A 21,766-nucleotide genomic window follows, 5' to 3' on the forward strand; every position below is an offset into this window, starting at 1 on the left:
CCGATTAAACTCTCAAATTTATCGCAACAACTTCTCCAAAAAAGATTCCACACAATTACAAGGATACACGTGACTACTGAACCCACGAAATCATTTTCTGGACCCACGAAATCATTTTCCTGACCCACAAAATCATCTTCAGGACCCACGTCATTTTTTTCTTCAGGACCCACGTAATTTTTTTCAGGACCCACGAGCTACCCACGAGGGCACGAGACGCACGTAATTAATCACACTCTTACTTCCTACATAGGTTGTATGACACACGTGGATTGAAAGTAACGTTTACCGCAAGATTTTGAGAAATTTACCACGCCATAATTGAAACCTGCCTGGTAAAGGTTATCAAAATTTTAGTCTTCGGTTAATTAGCGAGGAAAGGAGTTGTAAAAATTTACCTTGCTTTCGGAGCGAATGTTAGATTTCGAGAACAAACGTTGGTGGACCATCTTCTGTAGAGATTCTAATTCTTTTCGGTAATGGTCTCTGTCATCTTCCAAATTACGAATCAAATATCTTAACTGGTCTGGCGACTGTAACAAAAAGTAAATGAGAACCTCACAAAACTGACAATATGATCAGACTTAAAAAGATAAGATGTTAGTTTTGATTGCATTAACATAGGATAAGGAACAGACTATAACATATTATACATAACAAACAATGTTTGGTTAACCTACCTTTTTAGGAAGCATTCCTTTTGATATTTTGACTCGTTCCAATTCCATGGCTAGCTCTCTTTCTAGAAACAACACACAACATAATAAGACACATTGACAATAGCATGTGTAGGAGGAGGATAGTACTTCAAAGTTTAGGTGTTTGGATTGCTTGAAAACGCAATTAAAATACAACAAATGATACCAAAAGGATCATTAAAATTACCTGCGACCGTCAGTCGTGCATTTTTATCAGCTAATCGTTTCTTTTCTTTTTCACATTTCTCATACAAATGAAGTAGATTATCTTTATCGATGTTCATGTCTTTGTGGGCGATATTCATATGTTCAATCTCTTCAATTAATCCATCTCGTTCCTCAAATTTATAGAGTAAAAATTCTGAATAAGAATTGTTGAGATCCTAACTTCCTAAACATAAACGTCGAATCAGGGGTGCTACCAAAGAATTGTTATGAGTTATATGTTGGACGGTGAAAAAGAATGCGGCTATTATATTTTGATTTTTGTTATGAGTTATAAAACTAATTGTCTGATTAGAGTAATCCTTTATCAGATTATTATTTGGCACTCTTTAATTGAAGACGAAAGACGAAAATTGTGTATGTAATATGATACCTTTTTTAAATTATGAAGATTGGATTGCAAATCCACAATCCTTTGTTTCTGTTCATCCACTTCGTTTTGCAGTGAAAGCATTTGGCCGTCGACCTCGTGATCATTCTTCTGTTTTTCTTTACCAAGATTTTGGTACACTTTGTCCATAGCTGCAAGCTCTGTGCATAATTCATCATTTCGCTCTTGTAGATTCTTTACTTTCTCTGTACTTTCTTTCTTCGACAGTTCGAAATTTGATATCTTCTTCTCCAAATCTTGATTTGCTTGTTGTAAATAATCAACCTATGATTGATAAATCACCAGAAAATAAAGCAATTAACCATTTTTTTTCAGAAAAACTGCACCAAACCAGTCCAAGCAAAACTAGGTAATGAGTAGAGCCAGTAGCGTAGGCAAGAGGGGCGAAAAACCTGTGTAGGAGAGCAGATTTTTATGACACAGTAATTATCTTTTTATATTATGAATAGATAATTACTGTCATAAAACTCTGCTCTCCTACACAAATTTTGTGCCCCTCCTGTCTATGTTACTGAGAGCAATGATGAAAAATGAACCCCCCTAAATACACCATACCTGTATATTGAGGTGTGAAAGAACTTTATTATTACTGCTTTTCTTCACTTCTTTGACGACAGCTTCAACAGGACGACCACCATCCAACTGTCGGTTCAACCTCTCAATTTCTCGCTCACGACTTTCAACCTGTCAAGACAAAAATCTTAAATTATGATATCAGTTAAAAATATAATTGAAAATCTTGCAAAAGTAAATATATTCCTATCAAAATTATTGATTATTAGCAAATTGTATCATAAATCTTGCATATAGGGCAAAAAAACTGTTGGACAGTTAAATACCATCAAAGTTTTCTAGTGAACTAGAGATTTAGTTAATCCCCCGTTATCAACAGAAATGAAACATACCTTCATACAGAGGTCAGAAAAATAAGCCAAGTTTTTTTTATTTACCTTCAATTTACAAAATTTAAAACATACGAAAATTATTGACTATGGAAATTATATGAAAAATGATTTTTATTAATTTCATCTCATGAAAATTTCAGTAAAAAGAATGTCACAAAACATCAACCATAAAATAGAGTTAACTCAACAAAATAACAAGTACCTGTTTCTTATAAAGTTTGCACTGTTTATCCAATCTACTATTGACACCTTGAAGATCAAAAATCTCTTGTTTGTAATTTTGCATTTGATTATCAGCAACTGTCAATAAATCAACAACATAAGGGTCTTCGACCTGAATTTTGGAATCATTTGCAAAGGTTGTAGAAAAACTAGGCTGTGGCAAAGTACTTTCAAGGTCCATTCTCTGTCTCCTAAATGGGATATTCTTTCGACGTCCACCAGGAGTTTCCACAACGGCATTCATATTTCGTTCCTCAAGGGTTAGTATATGCTCACTCTTCAATTTGGCTTCCTTTTCCATATTCTTAATGGTGTAAACATATTGAGTATTCAGAAATTTCAAATCTTGATTTTCATTTTCAAGTTTGTTGACAGCTGATTTCATTTCCAATGCCAACTTGTCAATTTCATCTTTGCATTTGATGACATCTTTATGTAAGTCATTATTTTCTTTAACCAATCTGGCATTGTCATTTTTGTATGGCTCACTCAAGTCAGTCAGACTTTCATCTAATCTTTGTGGGCGCGATTTATAGTTTTTGAAGCTTTCAGTTGTATGCACTAGATCACTGAACAGTTTCTCAACCAAAGGTACAGCCTCGATAACCAAAGTTGCCGATAACCTAACTGATCGAGTCGTTTTCTTAGTGTTGTAAATTTTCTATCAGGCATTTTTGCTCACATCTAAATTGAAAATTAAAAAAAACTGTTAGTGTTAGATTTTCCTTTATAGGGTATACCAGGGTAAGACACATTCATTTGACTTTCACAAACAATTATTATCACACCATGATATATTTCACTGTGTATAATAAAATTTCATTGCCATTGTTTGAAGGAGCAAAAAAGAGAAAGTAGAGACAAACACTTGCTTATTATCGAAATAAAACCTACCATTCACCAAAATCAATTCCCATTGAAATCAAAAAAATTTTGTCACCATGTCCGTGTCAAATTAGAGGTACAGTACCAGGAAAAGCTGTTTTGCATCTCTTTTAACTATTTTTTCCCAATCGAAATGCCGGGTTTGAAAAAATCTTTATCTAATTTTTGAGCATCCCTGTCTCAAAAGGTAGAAAAGAAAATAAGCGGTCAGACTGGGTCCACCCTTGTTTTAATGAACCTTTGGATTAAAAACTGAAGAAAATCTTTTCCGTTCATAGAATTGAACGTGAGGATTAAGCATTATACATTACACATTATGCACAAGGCCTTTGGCACCTGGGTGAGAATTGGACCAAGCCTGATGTCTGATACAAAACTTCATAGCTAAAACTTAATCCCAAGACTCCCCCTGAAAAGGGGAGGAAATACTTGAAGCTGACCCTTAAAATAGCTTTGGAAAAATCATACTATTTAACAGCATCTGTTCATACACTTTCATACAGCATTCTTGAATGCAGTTAAAAAAGAGAAATAGTAAAAAAAGACTAATGTAACGATCAAGAATTGCCTTTTAGGGAATTTTTTTTGGATTTTTTTTAGGGGGGTTGTCCTGTGGGTAATTGTCTGGGGGCAATTGTCCTGGGGGTAATTGTACAAAAATCAGAAAAAACTAATGATGAAATCTCAAGAAATTGTCTGACCCCTAATTTCCAGGAGATTATTTTATATTTATTATCCAAAGTTTATTATCCAAAATTTCAAGTAGGTTAGTGAAAAAAGTTTGTCAATAGTATTGACAATACGTCCCTCGCCTTGTACAATTTTTTTTTGGTAGCCCATTCTTTTGTCTTTCATAAAACACAGCAGTTGGCAGCAGTTATACCTAGGGGACAAGATAATTTTTATCCAATTTGTACTGGTTGAGGAAAAGTGATGTATGTGGAGTAATTTGTTTTGAGTTAATGAACGGCGTATTAAAAAATACACCATTTCTCTTTCGCACTAAGTAGGCTTTTAAATCGAAATATGCGACTTGCTATTTGTTAATCCCATCAGGCGATAGGCGGTTAGGTGGCAGGCGTTCTCTAATTCTCCAATCGACGTCCGGTCATTTTGAATGAAAACAAAAAAGTTAAAAAGGGCACGCTATCTGTGAAAGTTATTGTGACATGTTATGACAGAAAGTATGATTGATAAACTTGGTGGAGTTAATAAAAAACAAATTTGTTTTCAAAGAGATTTAACATTATTATAAGTGAAGATACAGGCCAGATATGTAACAGTCCCATGTTTTGACCAATTGTTTGAAGTTAGAGCAGTTGACGGTAACAATCGAATTTGGAGAATCAAAATTTTAAAAAGTTTGTAAGTATGTACTTTCTTAACAACCCTTTGAAGACTCGATAACCATTGAGTTCTTTGATTGTGATTGATTACTTTCGATAACTTCAATAACCAAATGATTACTTCGATAACTAATTACTATCATATGGGTAAAGGCCACATTTTTGGTACACTGTCCATTCCATTACGTTTTTAAACTTATTCCGGTCAGAAATCAAGCCAAAGTACTCAAAACTTTTAACTTTTTTGTGTTCTATGATAAGATGCCCCTTTAAAAAATATAATGTGACTATCTATAAATGATTTCTGCACCTTTGAGGTCCCTTTGAAGTCCAAATATCTCAATTTTTCTTTAATAAATAATAAAAAATTGAACTTGATCTTAATTTTTTTTTCTCTCTGGCACTAGGGCATAAAACCTACTCAAAAAGTTAACTTCATTCACATTATCCCCCAGCATCAGATTTAATCATGATATCGTGTATCTATTGCCCAGCAAGCAAATTTTTCTAAAATGCACAGTTTGGTACCCTGATCTTGTCCCTTCCGTTACGCTAGTTACTTTTAGTCAAAATTACCTAGTCAAGTTTACTTTTTGGGCCTCTTCTTGTCAGTTTATCATTGGGATGTTCCTAGATTCTATTTTCATGCGCTCATCTAATTTATAAGCTCAGTTTTTTCAAAAATTGTGCCTGACATGGGAGATGGTCACCAAATTTGTCCCTTTCGTTACGCATGTATGATTTGGAATATTTAGTCAACTGATTCGCAAGAATGATTTTCCTTTGGTGTAGTTTCTATACCCATAGGACTACTTATTTTCACAAAAGCATTTCTGAACTAGAATTTGTCTCATGGAGATACTGTGAAGTGAATCTTGTTGTCCCTTCCGTTAGGCAATTACTTTTTTATTTTCTGGTTTACGGAATCGCCGACGTTTTTTTTGCAAAAATTAAATAAAAATAAAATTGAAATTCATAGAAATTTTATTTATTTTTGCACTTCCGATTCTGTTTAATCTGCCATGAAATGGATTTTTTTAGAAAACTTCATTTTATAAGAGCAGGAAAGGAAGATAAATGGGTATAAAAACAGTTATCTCTTTTTCCCAATATGCTTTCTCCAATGGCGCTCAACACAATTTTCCAGCTGAAAAACTTTCTTTGATTTTCTGCTGTGTATGTAAGTTTCCTCAAAACACATTTTATTTTCTCCAACATTAAAGTTTGAAAACAACAATTTTATTTTTATTTTTTTTCCATCCTCCGCTCCAAAAGATCATCTCCAAATGTCTGTAAACCAGAAAATAAAAAAGTACTTGCCTTACGCGTTACGGCATTTTTTTATAAATGCTAATATAATAAAAACTTTGAGACTTTTTTTTTTTTCTTTTCAAAACTAAGGTATTTGAAGACATTGCAATGTGTTTCAAGCTGAAAAGGTTTGAAACACTTCAATGACATTTGATGAAAAATAAGCAGAAAAGTGTCCCTTCTGTTACGCTTTTATCATTTAATTGATATTTTATGATAATATTTATCATAGTAATCATAGTTTTGGTAGATTTGTTAGACCCTTTGATTAGCTTTCTTCTATTATACCCAAAAAAGATGTTCCATTGTTAAAAATAAGTTACACAAAATACACTCTACAGTCAACTTGAAAAATATTTATTCAAATTTTATCAGTGGAATTGATTCAACAACTCTGAAGAAGCATTTTCCAATAAATGTCTTTCTTGAAATTGCAATATAGGGAGAAAAACCTAGTCTCCATTGGTTTATTGATAAGGGTTAAAAACTTGACTGGGTGGAAATTAGAGCTACAAACCTTTTATAAAACAATGTTATTGAGGGGCACGCAATTGACTATCATGGTAGAACCATTACTTAATACAAATAAATAAGTTTAGAAGCTTTTTGAGGATAAATATTTTTTAGTGTAACGGAAGGGACAGGTGTACCAAAAATGTGGCCTTTACCAATATAATATAATCTTTAAGATAAATGCAATGAAAAATGAAACTTTTCCATGTTTCACTTTTTTGCACCTATTCTTCAAAAAGAAAATATTCAAGACTTTAAGTTCTTCTTTTATTCAATGATTTTTTACGCCACTTTGTTGACAATCTAACTCTTGCATCAAATTCTCGCTTTCTTCAGTAAATTGAAGATGAGAAAAAACCTAAGCCACGGATCACGGATTGAAACAAATACATGAAGGGTGGGATTTTACAGCCGCCCGTCGTGCAAGGCACTAAAGGCCACGGGTGCCAAAAAGAAGGACTGTTGGAAATGCGGCAACCTCATTGGTGGAAATTTGATAAACAGCTGTGAAAGAGCGCTGGGAAGCAATCAGAAGAGACCACTTTCGTTTTTATTGCAGATTTCTATAAAAACTTCTCTCAGGGATTACTTGTCAATGTACATGTACACATGTGTTCTGTCAACTTGTCAGCATTGTATTGTTGTAAAGGAAAAGATAATAAGAGGTAAGACTAGCCTAGTTTCTAATCCTGATATAGGAGTTTATATTTAGATTGACAAAAAAAGCGCCAGCCATAAGATTGACCCCCTTATTTTCCAGTCAGGGAAATCCCTCAATTGCGGTAGTTATTTTCTACTGTGATTGCGGTACAAACGTCACTTTTACATTTTTCATATACCGCAATTGCAGTATATTCAAGAAACAGAATTCATAATTCAAGGAGAAAACAGGCAATTTTTGTACATAATTGATCATAATCTTTTTAACGCACAGACAAAATATTTTTCCGTAGATCAGATTCTTTTAATAAAGAAAAGCTTTCTTCTCGTTCGATTTTTTACAGTCGATGTTTGTTTATCTTTCTATATGTAGCTGTTGTAGGCTAACCCCAAATAAAAACTACCGCAGGCGCAATTGCAGTATATCGCAATTGAGGGATTTCCCTGACTGTTTCCCCACATTTTCCCCCACCATTTTGTGTGCCTTGACCCTTTGGGTTTCCTCAAGTAAAACTCATATCACGAATTCTGATTGGTCGGAGAAAACGAAAGTAGTTTTCGCATGTGAATTGTGTGTGTTAATTGGGCAAGATAAACTTGATTTCAGATTATTTTGACGTGTTACTACAGGAAACATATTCAATAAAATGAAAGGTATATAATCTAAGGTAATCGAAAAGTAATCGCAATGATTAAACAAAGTGAAAATGGTCAAAGAAAATGCCATAATCTGGAGTCAAGTGAGTATTCTATCACCGATAAAATTGATAGGTTGTCACTGACCACCTTCGATTATTATCGATCATTATTGATTACTTCGATCACAATCGAACGTTTGATTGGTACCGTCGTCTGGGCCCAGTTGTTCAAAAAGCAATTAGATTAAGATTAGATTAAGAGCCGATTACCGCTAACCATGATTAATTTTAGATTTGTTATTCCCACAACTTGCTAGCGTTGTTCAAAACTTGATTTACTAATCTGAGGGGTTTTCCCGAAAAAAGCAGACCTTGAAGCGCAATTCGAGCAAAATCGAATGCGCCGGGGTTTTCCCTTGTTTCCAAAACAAAAACAAAAACCCCAAAAAAAATTCTAAAATTACCAAAACTCAAATAAAAATGGAGAATGCAAATGAGAAGAAACCAAGAAAAGTTCACAAGAAAACCGAACTTCTCAGCAGATGAAACACGAGTCCTACTGGACTCATACGAAGAATTCAAAGATATCCTAGAAGGAAAATTTCAAATGCTCTAACACAACAAAACAAGAATGAATCATGGCAAAAAATAGCCAGCAACGTTAATGCTGTTGGGGTTACCCCTCGTATGATTGCTAGTATACAAACCAAATTTAAAAACATTAAATCTGAAGCAAAGCTGGTGTATAACAAATTCAAGAGACATCAAAATGGCACTGGTGGTGGTCCTCCACCAAAAGAACCGTCCTCGTCAGACCAGAGAATAATGAATTTATTCGAAGGACGTCCCTCTTTTGAGGGCCTTATGGTTTTGCAACAAACGCACATGAAACTGGTAAGTTTCCTTGTTTTTTTTATAAATCCGTACGATACTTTAGCGCTCGGCCACCCACGCTAAAACTCATCGAACGTTATCGTAATTAGAACAAAATCGAATATTAATTGAATGTAATTGACAATCAATCGATTGCGTTCGAGTAACAGTACTGTTACTCGAACGCAATCGAACACAATTCACACAATTCAACACAACCAGGAATTGACCGTTCGATTGAGATTCGATTACGTTCGACAATCGAATCGCAATTATTCGATCGCGTTCGATTACGTTTGATTGGTTCGATTGACACCGTCTGGCAATCAGAAAGAAGTGTTTCTACCCAGACGTCCGCGCTTGATAGGATTGATCATTGGAATGGCTCGATGAAGGATCGATATGTGATCGATGGATTACTTAACGATCCGGATGGGAGATCGATGGAAGATTCAGCCATTTAAAAGTCTTGAGTATCGATCCTTCGTTGATCCATTATCGAGCTAGTATTTCAATCGAGTATATCGATTCGTCATTGATCGTTAATCGATTCGTCATTGATCGTTAATCGATTTGTCATTGATCGTTAATCAATTTGTTATCGATCGTAAATCGAGTATGAGTCGATAGGGTCGATAAGATCGATGATGATGATAGATCGATCGAATAATTGCCGGACTGACCGAAATTGCAATTACATAAATTATTGTGGAAGTGAACGCTTTCGACGAATGTTTGGGAAATCAAAAAGACAACTTTTGTGAGAATGTTGAGTTTTGTTTATATGGCAGTTTGTGATGGACTGATGATAGATCGATAAATAATCGATAACTAATCATAAGCTTAAAAAAATCTTGAGTATCAATCCTCCATCGATCTCCCATCCGGATCGTTAAGTAATCCATCGATCACATATCGATCCGTCATCGAGCCGTTCCGATGATTGATCCTATCGAGCGCGGACGTCTGGTTCTACAAAAAATTGTAGAAACTTTTGTCCAAAACTACCCGTATTGTTATAAAGACAATATCAGTAAAAAGACAAAGGTTTAATAGAATGGAATAAACTGATAGTAACTTAACGTAATATATGAGAAAGACATGAAGTTTTACCAAAATCAGAAGCCAAAATTGAAAATCAGGTCAAAATCACTGATCACAATCATCCGTACATCCATCCATGTTTTGAAAATTCGGCGCTTTAAATTTTTTGTCTCGCTTGATTTTGCCTTTCTCTAACATGAAGTGTTTAGAAGTCTTGAACAAGCGAGTTAGCTAATTGAAGCTGATGATAAAACCCCAGATCGGAAAGACTTTGTACACAAATTTGATTAAAATGAAAGTCTTATAGGTGATAACGTAGGGTCTGCATTTAAGACAAGAAAGCGATTGTGAAAATAAGATTCGGGTCTGCACTTTAATAAGAAGCTTTCCCACGTGAAAAATATTGATCTATAAAAACTATCTTTGGTTCGATTGGTGTGTACTGCTGGCTGGCGAAATAAATTACTCCACCAAATTCTTTTTACAATGCCGAAATCCAAAAGGAACAAAGTTGTTTCCTTGAGTAAGACAACTAAGAAAGGGTTTGAATTGAAGAAAGATTTAGTCTCCCAAATTCAAGCTTGCTGTGATGAGTTTGCGTCGTTATATATTTTTTCGGTCGAAGATATGCGAAACCAAAAGCTAAAAGATGTCAGACAACACTGGAGAACGAGTAGATTCTTCTTTGGAAAGAATAAAGTGATGACAATAGCTTTGGGACGAACAAAGGAAGACGAGTACAAAGAAAACCTGCACAAAGTTTCAGAGCAACTCAGTGGTAATGTTGGTCTTATGTTCACAAATGAGCAAGATCATAAAGTGAAAGAATGGTTCAGCTCATTCACAGAGCCAGATTATGCCAGATCAGGAAATAAAGCCACAAAGACAATCACTTTGCCAGCCGGACCTCTGGATGAAAATTCATATCCTCACAATATGGAACCTGCTCTGAGGTCCCTCAGCTTGCCAACAGAACTCAAAAAAGGAATAATTCACTTGACAACAGACTACACTGTATGTAAAAAGGATGAAGTTTTATCTCCTGAACAATGTAGAGTGCTCAAACTTTTCTTTGAACAATTAGCAAGCTTTCATTTGGTTTTAAAAAGTCTTTGGACATCAGATGGTAAATTTACGGTTTTGGAAGATGTTGAAGATGAAGATGAATGATATTCTTATATATAAAGTTTTATTATTTTAATCAAAACTTTTTATGATTATGAAACTTCACTTATTACATCAACTTTTGAAAATTGGTTAAATTACTTTTCTTCAAAGGAATAATCCAAAAGTGTTGTGGAGCAATTTGTTTTTACAGAGATGTCCGTAGCCGTTTGGGAGAGCGGGGGGGGGGGGGTCTTTTGAATAACTAATTACTCAAGCAGAAATATATTTAATGATAACGTCATTTTGAAATCATTTAATAATTATACCTTTTAATTTTTTGGTGCGCTATTGAGGGAAATTTTAGAAAGACAATGCAGTTTCCATTGTTTGTCAAAGAGGCACTAAATTTTCTAGTTTTTTCCACTACTAAGACTGTTTTTACCAAAATTTTACTGATTGCAGGAGGAGCAACGTCAGAATCCTGTTTTTCTGCAAATATAGCCAAAAAATATAAGTTTTACAACAATTATATGCTAAGCCAGCAAAAAAATAATGCAAACATAGTGTCCTCCCTCTTTGTAAAGGGGGATTCTGATTTTGCCCCAATTTTGGAGGTATGGGGGAAAATAAAGAGGGTGGAAAACTAAAAAATTTGGAAATTTTGATTGGGGGAACTTCACTGATCTCAAGGTAATCTCGTGTAGAAGACCTGTTTAAAGCAATAAAATCAGCAAACCTTACTTAAATCAACCTCAATTTTTCCATAAAACTTCATTTTCAAAAGCAGTTTCAAGGCATTATTTACAAGATTTCCAAAACTTTAAACTTGATTTAAGGCATTTCTGGGCATTTTTAGAACGCAAAAATAAGGGGGGAATTGAGAACAATTTGGATTTTTAGTAGGGGGAACCAACCCAGGAAGACACTATGGCCAAACCAGCAAAATCAAAGTCATATGTAAATTACTTGCAATAGAGATTTTGTTATACTGCTCATTCAGCATTTTATTAATTAAAAAAATTCCAAAAATAGTAAGAACAATTGCAATTTTTTTCTGAACACACACACTGAGTGAGTTTGGATAAGAATTTATTGTAAACTTTCTAACTTTTGTATGTTACACAACAGAATGATAAACAAAATATCCCAGAAAAATTCAATTTTATAGTACTTTTTGGCTACCCTTCTCACCCTTTTTTAAGATACCAGCAATAAAAGAATTAATGCCAATTCTTTGCTCAGCAGTCAGAAAGGAAAAATTTTCTTTCAATGAGCTATTCTGACCTTTCTATTATTTCTATCTTAAAAGAAGGAATCACAGGGGTTTTTGACAATTGGACCAACTAATGGTATCTATTGGAAAGAGGACTTGGAACACATATTTGGCATAAATGTCTCTTTATTGAAAGGTACCAAAAGTTGCCTAAAGTTATTTTTGTGTGTCCTGGAAAAAGTCCTTCTTTTATTCCTTATGTATGTCTGTGATTTTAGTATTGAGCCCCTTATCTTACCAGGGACTTCATCTCCTTGGCAACAGGTTTTCTTTTAAAATACTTTCATTAAAGGGACATAACAGTACTTGCGAAATTTGTAAACAAACTGTATGCAGCGGATACAAAATCAAAACAAATGTCACATGTCAAAATAAAAAATCAAACCAAATATGGCTAATTTTTATTGTTCAATTGTTTTACAAGTTTGTTTTGGACACGTGATTTTCATTGTTCTCTTTAATGACACGTGGTTCGCGCAATGTTTACATTTTTACTACTGTAATGTCCCTTTAATAGTCTTTCAAGGAAGGAATTGTTTCATTGTTTTTCATTATGAAATTGCTCATTCCAGGTTCTTATTCTTCTTCTTTTTTAGAGAGTATGGCAACAAAAATTGCTTTTAACTCAGACGATAAAATAGTCGATCAAAATGCATGTGTGGAACAAATCAATGTCAAAGATCTGGAAAAATATTTTGATGTAGACAAAATTGTGCAATATATTTTACAAGGAAAATATTCGGTTATTGCATTGCAGTTTCCAGATGAATTGATGACTTACTCAACTTCTATTGCATCTGAATTAAAATCTAAAACAGAAGCTCAAATATTTGTTTTAGCTGACACATCTTACGGAAGTTGTTGCGTTGATGAAGTTGCTGCAAGTCATTACAATGCTGACTTAATAATCCATTTTGGACAAAGCTGCCTATCTAATACAGGAAAAATTGCTGTTTATTATTCTTTTGGAAAAGAATTGATTGACATTGATGTGCTTCTGTCAAAATTAGGAGAAAGATTCACACCAGACGACAAAATATTGGTTCTATACGATGTTCAATATGATTATCCTATTAACTCTAACCTGGATGTTGTTAAGAAAAACTTTCAGAATGCTTCAATCTCGTGTTTGAATTTGTGCAACTCAAGTGAGATTGCTGATAATGTTACCATCAAATTTGGTCGTGTATACACCTTGACACACTCTATTGAGGAATACACCTTAGTTTTTATTGGATCAAATGAAAGAACATTATATAACACAATCGTCTCTTATCCTCGAAATACTGTTTACAGTTATGATGTAAAACTTGAAAAACTGCAAAAAGAGGATTTAAACGTGAACAAGTATTTAATGCGAAGATTTTATTTGATTGAAAAAGCCAAGGATGCACAGATAGTTGGCATTGTCATGGGTACTCTTGGAGTTGCCAGATACAATGATATGGTCAACAGGTTGAAATCCATTTTAAAACAATCTGGAAAGAAATTTTACACCTTTATTATTGGAAAGATAAACCCTGCTAAATTAGCAAATTTCATGGAAATTGATATGTTTGTGCTGGTAGCTTGTCCAGAAAACAGTTTATTAGATTCGAAAGAGTTTTATAAACCTATCATCACGCCATATGAAATGGAGATGGCTTGTTTATCTGGACGTTCTTGGTCCGGTGATGTTGTGACTGATTTTCGAGAATTACTTTCGGGATCAAAACGATTTGTTGAACTTGACGGAGAAAATGACGGAAAAGATAAAAAACCAGAATATTCTCTCATTACTGGGAAACTTCGAAATAATAACACCATGTCAGAGCCGTTATGTACTGATGTTGCAACACGTAATGAATCGAACAGTCTAGTTGCGTCTTCTGCAAGAAATGCAAGTGAATATTTAGCATCAAGAACATGGCAGGGACTTCAAATCGACTCTGGTAAAACTGAAGTTAAACTTGCTGTTGAAGGACGATCTGGAATAGCGATGAATTATAAAAACGAAAAAGAGTAGATTTGGCCTTGAAGAAATTGTAAACAATTTTTATACTGAAATGAATAATAATGATCGAATAATTATGTATGCTTTTCTGTTTGTTATTGTAGTCTCTTCCACAATCCGTTGCTTCCACATTGTATTTTGATAATAGAAACCTTTCGGGAAAACCATACTTTGCAATACTTTGAAAGAGCCTTCGATTTCAACGATAACCTTGCTATTGATGTTTAAAAGAGAAGTTACATCTTGAACATTGCTTAAATATTCTTCGTTTTCGTTTTTCAGCTCAATATAATAATAATATGAGAAAGGCGCAATCTCAAACCGATCTAGTATCGGACAAAAAGAAGATCGACCATGAAGTTAAACAAGTGCAAAAACAGATCGCCCTTGCTGAGAAAACCAATGCTAATTTATTAAAAGACTTCACCAATATTGTTGTTGACCTCAATCGATTGTTGTCAAGGCAGCACGAGCTATGTTTGAATTTTGAAAGCTTGGCACGGGAAGAGTCGCCAGTTCTTGAGAACAGTATCAGCCAAGTATACACTTCTCTGAACACACTTCAAATGTCTCTCAAGTTGCACATTGATATTGTACAAGAAAAAATTGTGAAGCGGATAAGTGAAGAAACTAAGAGTTGTCGCGACGCCAGGCAAAAGCTTGCACAATGCTCAGACGTCAAAAAGCAGCGTACATCAGCTGCTAAAATCCTTCAGAAATCGAAGAAGTTGAACGAAAAAGAACGTACCAAACAGACGAACGTGTTATTACAAACCACGAAACAGTTGAACGAGTTAACCACTCAAATGGAGATCTTTGAACGTGACAAAATAGAGAGGATGAAGCGGAATTTGAAAACGTATATTCATAGTTGTTTAGCGTACCATGTAAAAGCTGTGGAGAATTATACCAAAGCCTACCAAGTTGTTTCCAGCATCGATGTGGAAAAACATGTTGAACATTTCACTAATAATTTGTTGTATCCTGAAAAGGAAGAACGTGCAAAATTTGTTCGATGGAATTCCTTTAGCTCTGTAGCCTAACAAATCATTTGATTCAGTCTTAGGTCTTGGAGCTCTTTATTTTCACGTTCTCAGTCACTAAGGCGTTTGTTTCTAAATATTTAAGGGGGGGTTAGAATATCGTAGGATAAATTGAGCGTGTTCGGGAATACATGTTATTTTAAGAGGTATGAACCCCCTAGGTTTATTTTATCCTCCTTATATACCCATCCCCCTTCCTTAGTGAAATCCCATCCCCCTTTTTTTACAGAAAATCTGTTTTGAAGAAAACTTGCTCTAAGCTCCTAAAGTATGATCAAAGAGTACAAAATGTAAACAGTCACGTGTGCAACAATTTCACAATATAACTAGGGTGTTTATTAACATGATTTTGTGTTTTGGTGGTATATGTTTTTACTTCGAAACAGACTGTAACCATTTGTATATGATTAAATTGATAAAATTTCTAACCCACCTTTCTTATTTGATCCCCCCAGTTTTTTGACAAATCTTGATACCCCCTATCCAAAAAAAATACATAAATTGGCACCCTCTCTATTTAAAAGGGGTTGCAAACTATGAGGAGGCTTATATCATGAGCAAAATACTAAGAAACCTTCAAATCAACTTGGAAAACATTAGAAGTCTTTTGTGAAATTCAATTAACAATCCTTTGCTAATTATCTTTTCTGTTACTTCTTTTTGGGCACAATGTATTTATTGTATAATAATAATTGTTATTGTTATGTTTAGATTTTTAATCAATTGTAAATTTTCTGTTTGAAATAATCTGTAAAAATTGATTTTTTCTTAAAACAAAAATTTCTTTACTTGCACCATGAAGGTAATAAAGATATAGATGGAGAGAAAACGTCTCGGTAATGATCTAAATGGTCGTTGAAATATTTTATAAATCTATTCAAGGCGGCTTTTCTTTGATGTACCATCATTGGAAGCAAAAAACATCAATTTATAACTTTATAAGAACAGAAAGAGACTGTTTGGTTGATTTTGAAAAACTTAATTTTGCCGAAAATTCTTGTTAAAATGCGATTCGAAAAAGTTTCGACTGATGTAAGACTAAAAGAGTATATTAATTTCATATGTAAGGACACATTTTTGGGCTGGCATTTTGTTAACATTGAGAGTTGCATCACATTATCATTGAAAGTTTCTTATCTTAAAATCTTCACATTTAAGTGGGCAGCGGTTTTGATACTCTGACAAAATGATCGATACAAGGTTCCTAATCGTAAAACGTAATTCTTTTTTAAATCTATCGATGGCTTTATGGGCAGCTTCTCCTAGAAGTTTGGAGTGTTGTGCTTATTATGTGAAGTTTTTTCAATTTTTCATGACAAGGCCATTATATTTCAATATACTTGTTAAAAATGTAATGTCTTTTCATTCATCTTAAATATTCCCACAAGTATACCCAAAATTAATCATCTTATTCCCAAAGCAACCAAACATCTGTTTGCCTCCGATGATAAATCAGAATAGAATAAAAGGCATTGACTGTCCATCTTATATTTTTATTACCTTCATGCTTGCACGGTACATTATGGCGCGCCAAAGCGGAAATAAATACTATCTTCCATTTCGCGACACTATCTTTCATTTCGCGACACTATCTTTCATTTCGCGACACTATTTTCCCAAAAAAACATTATCTTAATTGAAACGATACTATCTTTTTTACAGGATACTATCTTTATTGTGGAAGTCGAGAAGTGCCATCGACAAAAAAATATTTCATTTTATTTTACTTTAGTAAAAAAAATTTAGTTTTAGAAAAAAAAATTAATTTTAGGAAAAACATTTAATTTTAGAGAAAAAAATTTTTTCCAGAGAAAAAAGAGAAAAAAGAGAATTTTTTTTTGCCAGATTCCGTGCGTGCATACACGAAGTCCACCGTCTGAAAAAAAAATTCTAAAAGAGAAAAACCTTTTGGCCCGATTCCTCCGTGCACACTTGCATGCTTCCTGGATTTGTGACTTTGTGAAGACCATCAGATGATTTTTTGCACATAGATGTCAATCCACAAACAATGCAAAGTTGACAGAACCAAATTTTGTTGAAGAAAAAACAATTATTTTGGGCAAATTTGGGCCAAAAACGACCCAAAAAATGCGGTTTTTCAGGATTTGCTCAATATTGAATATAGTACAGTAGGTAAAATGTTTTCTGTTTCTGATTTTTTGCATAAAAAAGTAGAGTATCATATCATAGATAACGGTTGAGTTAGATTTCGGTAACAAAAGTTAATCTACGTAACAAACTCTTTTTATTACCCTTTTTAATTTATAAGCATAACTACTCAATGTTCTTAACTAAATAACTCTTCATGAAATATATATTTTTTTTTTTCTAAAATTAAATTTTTTTCTCTAAACTAAAGTCTAAATTGATAACTTTTCTAAATTTAATTTTTGGACCTACCGGGAGGTCCTTTAATTTGACCGTTGTCCGTTCGTCTGTTACAAGCTTTTCTCGGGATTGGCTCATTAGTTTTTTTTAATTTTTTGCACAATGATACAAAATGGCAATGCCTGAAAAGTGACGGAGCCCGATTTTTGAAAAAAATTTTTGGGGGGCAAATTTGGGCCAAAAACTACCTAAAAATAAGGTTTTTTGGACTTAGTGCAAAATTGCTTCATTAGTTTTTCCCGATTTTTGGCAGAAAGATAGAGTGCAAGGTACCCTAAAATGTAGCTGAAGTAATTTTTCTCGGAAAATTTTTTTTCGTCGTAAAATACGGATTTTCGCAAATTTGGGCCAAAAACTACCTAAAAATAAGTTTTTTTGGACTTGGTGCAAAATTGCTTCATTAGTTTTTCCTGATTTTTGGCAGAAAGATGGAGTGCAAGGCACCCAAAAATGTGGCTGAAGTAATTTTTCTCGGGAAATTTTTTTTCGTCGTAAAAACGAATTTTCTTTTTTAGGGGAAAATTCTGTTCTACCATTTTCCTGTTAGCAGCTTTTCTCGGGATCGGCTCATTATTTTTTTTTCATTTTTTGCACAATGATACAAAATAGCAATGCCTAAAAAGTGACAGAGCCCAATTTTGAAAAAAAAATTGGGGTAAATTTGGGCCAAAAACTACCTAAAAATAAGGTTTTTTGGACTTCGTGCAAAATTGCTTCATTAGTTTTTCCTGATTTTTGTCAGAAAGATAGAGTGCAAGGCACCCTAAAATGTGGATGAAGTAATTTTTCTCGGAAATTTTTTTTTCGTCGTGAAATACGGATTTTCGCAAATTTGCGGGCCAAAAACTACCTAAAAATAAGTTTTTTGGGCTTGGTGCAAAATTGCTTCATTAGTTTTTCCTGATTTTTGTCAGAAAGATAGAGTGCAAGGCACCCAAAAATGTGGCTGGAGTAATTTTTCTCGGAAAATTTTTTTTCGTCGTAAAATACGAATTTTCTTTTTTAGGGGAAAATTCTGTTTTACCATTTTCCTGTTAGCAGCTTTTCTCGGGATCGGCTCATTATTTTTTTTTCATTTTTTGCACAATGATACAAAATAGCAATGCCTAAAAAGTGACGGAGCCCAATTTTGAAAAAAAAATTGGGGTAAATTTGGGCCAATAACTACCTAAAAATAAGGTTTTTTAGACTTGGTGCAAAATTGCTTCTTTAGTTTTTCCTGATTTTTGTCAGAAAGATAGAGTGCAAGGTACCTTAAAATGTGGCTGAAGTAATTTTTCTCGGAAAATTTTTTTTCGTCATAAAATTTTCAAAAAAAGACGACCAAGTTACACAAAGATAAAAGAAAATAAATCTACTTTTATCTGATTTTGATCAACAGGTAGGTCCATTCAGCATGTTGCTTGTTTTTACTAAGATTTAATATTTTTTTGTCGATGGCACTTCTCGGCTTCCATTCCATAAAAAAAGATAGTATCCCGTAAAAAAGATAGTATCGTTTCAATTAAGATAATGTTTTTTTGGAAAGATAGTATCGTTTAAAAAAAGACAGTATCGTTTTAAAAAAGATAGTGTCGTTTTAATAAAGATAGTGTCGCGAAATGTGTCGCGAGATGAAAGATAGTGTCGCGAAATGAAAGATAGTGTCGCGAAATGAAAGATAGTGTCGCGAAATGAAAGATAGTGTCGCGAAATGAAAGATAGTGTCGCGAAATGAAAGATAGTGTCGCGAAATGAAAGATAGTATTTATTTCCGCTTTGGCGCGCCATAGTAAATTCTCATTAAAAATTATAAGCTAATGTTTTCTTGGTAGAAGAGAATAATCTTCACTTACTTCTTGCTGAAATGCAGGTTTAAAAAAAACTTAAAACACCCCCTTCTCACATACCCACTCCACTGGGACCCCCTTGCTACTGGAAAAATTGGCCAAAATATCGTTCCTATCTGAAAGTTTTTCTCCAATTTTTGTCCCTGCTGAAAATAACCAGATAAGAAAATCCTCACTGCATAATATTGTGCTATTTCGTCCTTCCCCTCTGAATTTTCTTGCTCAAAAACAATGGAATTCTCCAGCCATATAAAACATGGGAGTATCAATAACCATCGAGCTTTGGTCCGTTCTTTTTAACAAAAATCCTACCGAGTCTGTGCAGGGTTTGTGAGAATGGGGTATCTAAAATTACCAAATTGTTTGCAATGTGTTGACATACATACTTTAATAGGATAGATTTTCGCGGGTGGCACTATTGGGAGACAATATTTTCACGAGTTCGTTGCTTTTACTGTCAAATCATCACATCATGCATGTTGGTTGTTTAAAGACGCGCTATTAGCACTTCTTTGATGCCAGTAAACATTGAAAAAGTAGTTTATTTGACAGGATATTTGTTTGAAAACATTCCATTGAGACTTAATTTCGCGGATGAAACCCAAATCCGCGTATCAAAAGTATTTGTGGACGCTTTACTTTTTTTTACTTAGTACTAAAGTAAGTTACAATCTTTTAGATTCTTCACCTCTAAAATATCTTTGCAACGATGCATAGCTTACTATTAAAGCATTCTGAGAAATTGTTAAGAAAGTAAAGTTTCCACATACTTCTAAGACAAACTTTAATTGTTGAAGTCTGCTTGAGAAATGGTAGAAGACAATATGTGACAAAAATCGTCCTTTACTTCCATGTTTTCTAGATAAGCGATAATAAAAAACAGTTTTTCTTTTAATTCACTTCGAAATCCTCTAAGACGGCAATGATAGGTCTTCTTCGAGTGGTTGTCGTAGGTGTTGATTCCGTGGCTTGCTCGGGTTCTTCCGTAGTTACCTCGGGTTCTTCCGTTGTGACTTCGGGTTTTTCCGTGGTTACTTCGGGTTGTTCTGTGGCTACTTCGGGTTGTTCTGTGGTGGCCTCGGGTTGTTCTGTGGTGGCCTCAGGTTGTTCTGTGGTTACTTCGGGTTCTCCCGTTGTTACTTCGGGTTGTTCCGTTGTTACTTCGGGTTGTTCCGTGGTTACTTCGGGTTCTTCCGTGGTGACTTCGGGTTGTTCCGTTGTTACTTCGGGTTGTTCCGTTGTTACTTCGGGTTGTTCCGTGATCACTTCGGGTTGTTCTGTGGCTACTTCGGGTTGTTCTGTGGTGGCCTCGGGTTGTTCTGTGGTGGCCTCAGGTTGTTCTGTGGTTACTTCAGGTTCTCCCGTTGTTACTTCGGGTTCTTCCGTGGTTACTTCGGGTTCTGTGGTTACTTTGGGTTCTTCTGTAGTTGTTGTGGTCGTAGTGGTTGTTGTTGTAGGCGTTGTTGGAAGAAGACAGTCTGGTTTTGTTCCACACACTTGTAGACATTCTACATCCCCAAAAGCGATGTAAACTAATTTGCCAGGTGGCGAGTAATGAAATTTGACAGAAAGTCGAGATACTCCAGCAACCATTCCTTGTTGTGATTGAAAGTGGAAAATATTTTGACATTGTGGTTTTTCATAGAGTCTGTTGATCCCTTGCCATGCGTGAAAGTCTGGGACAGCTGTTTCAAAACCAAACTAAAAATTAAAAGTGAAAATAAGGATTTTGGTTTCGTTTGAAACTATTGATGTTATATCAATGCTGGCGAGGTTTTAGTTGATTTTTTACACTAACTTACCGTCAATTTTGCACCAAAGCGAAAATCATTTCCGCTTGTGAACCAAATTCCACTTTGAATCTTTCCTTGCTCAATAGTCCTTTCTCGAAGCATTCTTTCACATTTTGCTGCACCAAAGTCACTTGATTTACATTGTTTTCCTTCAAAGTTGCAGTCGATCCCTGTTGCTTCGATTGATGAAAGTTTAGTGTTGTAACCCTTGACGTGAACTTCAATTCTTCTTTGTGAGAAGCCACCTGTTATTTTGAAAGTTTTCCCTCCATCTATAATACTCTTTGCGTTCGGTGTTTTACTATGCGAAGCATCAACATTCTGTACAACGTCAACGAACTTGATCGTTAAATCTGTTGAACGAAATCCATCTCCCAAATTTAAAATGAATTTTGAATTGTATTGACCGTTAACTGATCGAGTGAGTGCGTCACATTTTGATTCGATTTTGTTGACGAAAACCACCAAAAGAACAAAAACGTGTACGAAGTTCATTTCAATCCAATTATGTCTCTTCTGCTCGAAGTAAACTGAGTAAATAATTTTCTTGAGTAGTGAATTTTTATAAATCCCTTTTTGATATTCATATTTTGTCCGTCACAAATGACCTTCCATGCCGTGCTGAGTTT

General features: G+C 34.4%; 5 protein-coding genes across 5 annotated transcripts; 3 read left to right on the forward strand and 2 right to left on the reverse strand.

The window, feature by feature from the left end:
• Positions 1–398: 398 nt before the first annotated feature.
• LOC136797375 (centrosomal protein of 135 kDa-like) lies at positions 399–3,382 on the reverse strand (the record flags this gene model as incomplete). The annotated part of the gene is given in 8 exon segments (XM_067053956.1): positions 399–533; positions 681–742; positions 886–1,036; positions 1,297–1,578; positions 1,870–1,998; positions 2,422–3,053; positions 3,056–3,125; positions 3,336–3,382. Coding segments are annotated over 7 exon segments (1,449 nt in total), but the record flags the coding sequence as incomplete, so codon positions are not given.
• A 6,738-nt stretch (positions 3,383–10,120) lies between these two features.
• Positions 10,121–11,119, forward strand: LOC136797381 (mRNA turnover protein 4 homolog). The gene has a single exon (XM_067053963.1). It carries the CDS (start codon positions 10,198–10,200, stop codon positions 10,879–10,881), a length of 684 nt encoding a protein of 227 aa, XP_066910064.1. The 5' UTR covers positions 10,121–10,197; the 3' UTR covers positions 10,882–11,119.
• Positions 11,120–12,692: 1,573 nt separating this feature from the next.
• Positions 12,693–14,096, forward strand: LOC136797376 (2-(3-amino-3-carboxypropyl)histidine synthase subunit 2-like). The gene has a single exon (XM_067053958.1). It carries the CDS (start codon positions 12,693–12,695, stop codon positions 14,094–14,096), a length of 1,404 nt encoding a protein of 467 aa, XP_066910059.1.
• A 287-nt stretch (positions 14,097–14,383) lies between these two features.
• LOC136797377 (CBY1-interacting BAR domain-containing protein 1-like) lies at positions 14,384–15,127 on the forward strand. The gene has a single exon (XM_067053959.1). It carries the CDS (start codon positions 14,384–14,386, stop codon positions 15,125–15,127), a length of 744 nt encoding a protein of 247 aa, XP_066910060.1.
• Positions 15,128–20,171: 5,044 nt separating this feature from the next.
• Positions 20,172–21,694, reverse strand: LOC136797382 (uncharacterized). Its single transcript, XM_067053964.1, has 2 exons — positions 21,147–21,694; positions 20,172–21,045 (listed from the first exon to the last, which is right to left on the reverse strand). Exons 1-2 carry the CDS (start codon positions 21,630–21,632, stop codon positions 20,236–20,238), a joined length of 1,296 nt encoding a protein of 431 aa, XP_066910065.1. The 5' UTR covers positions 21,633–21,694; the 3' UTR covers positions 20,172–20,235.
• Between the last annotated feature and the right edge of the window lie 72 nt (positions 21,695–21,766).

This window comes from Clytia hemisphaerica, unplaced genomic scaffold (assembly GCF_902728285.1).
Source record: "Clytia hemisphaerica strain Z4C2 unplaced genomic scaffold, Clytia hemisphaerica genome assembly, whole genome shotgun sequence".
NCBI classification, from domain to species: domain Eukaryota; kingdom Metazoa; phylum Cnidaria; class Hydrozoa; order Leptothecata; family Clytiidae; genus Clytia; species Clytia hemisphaerica.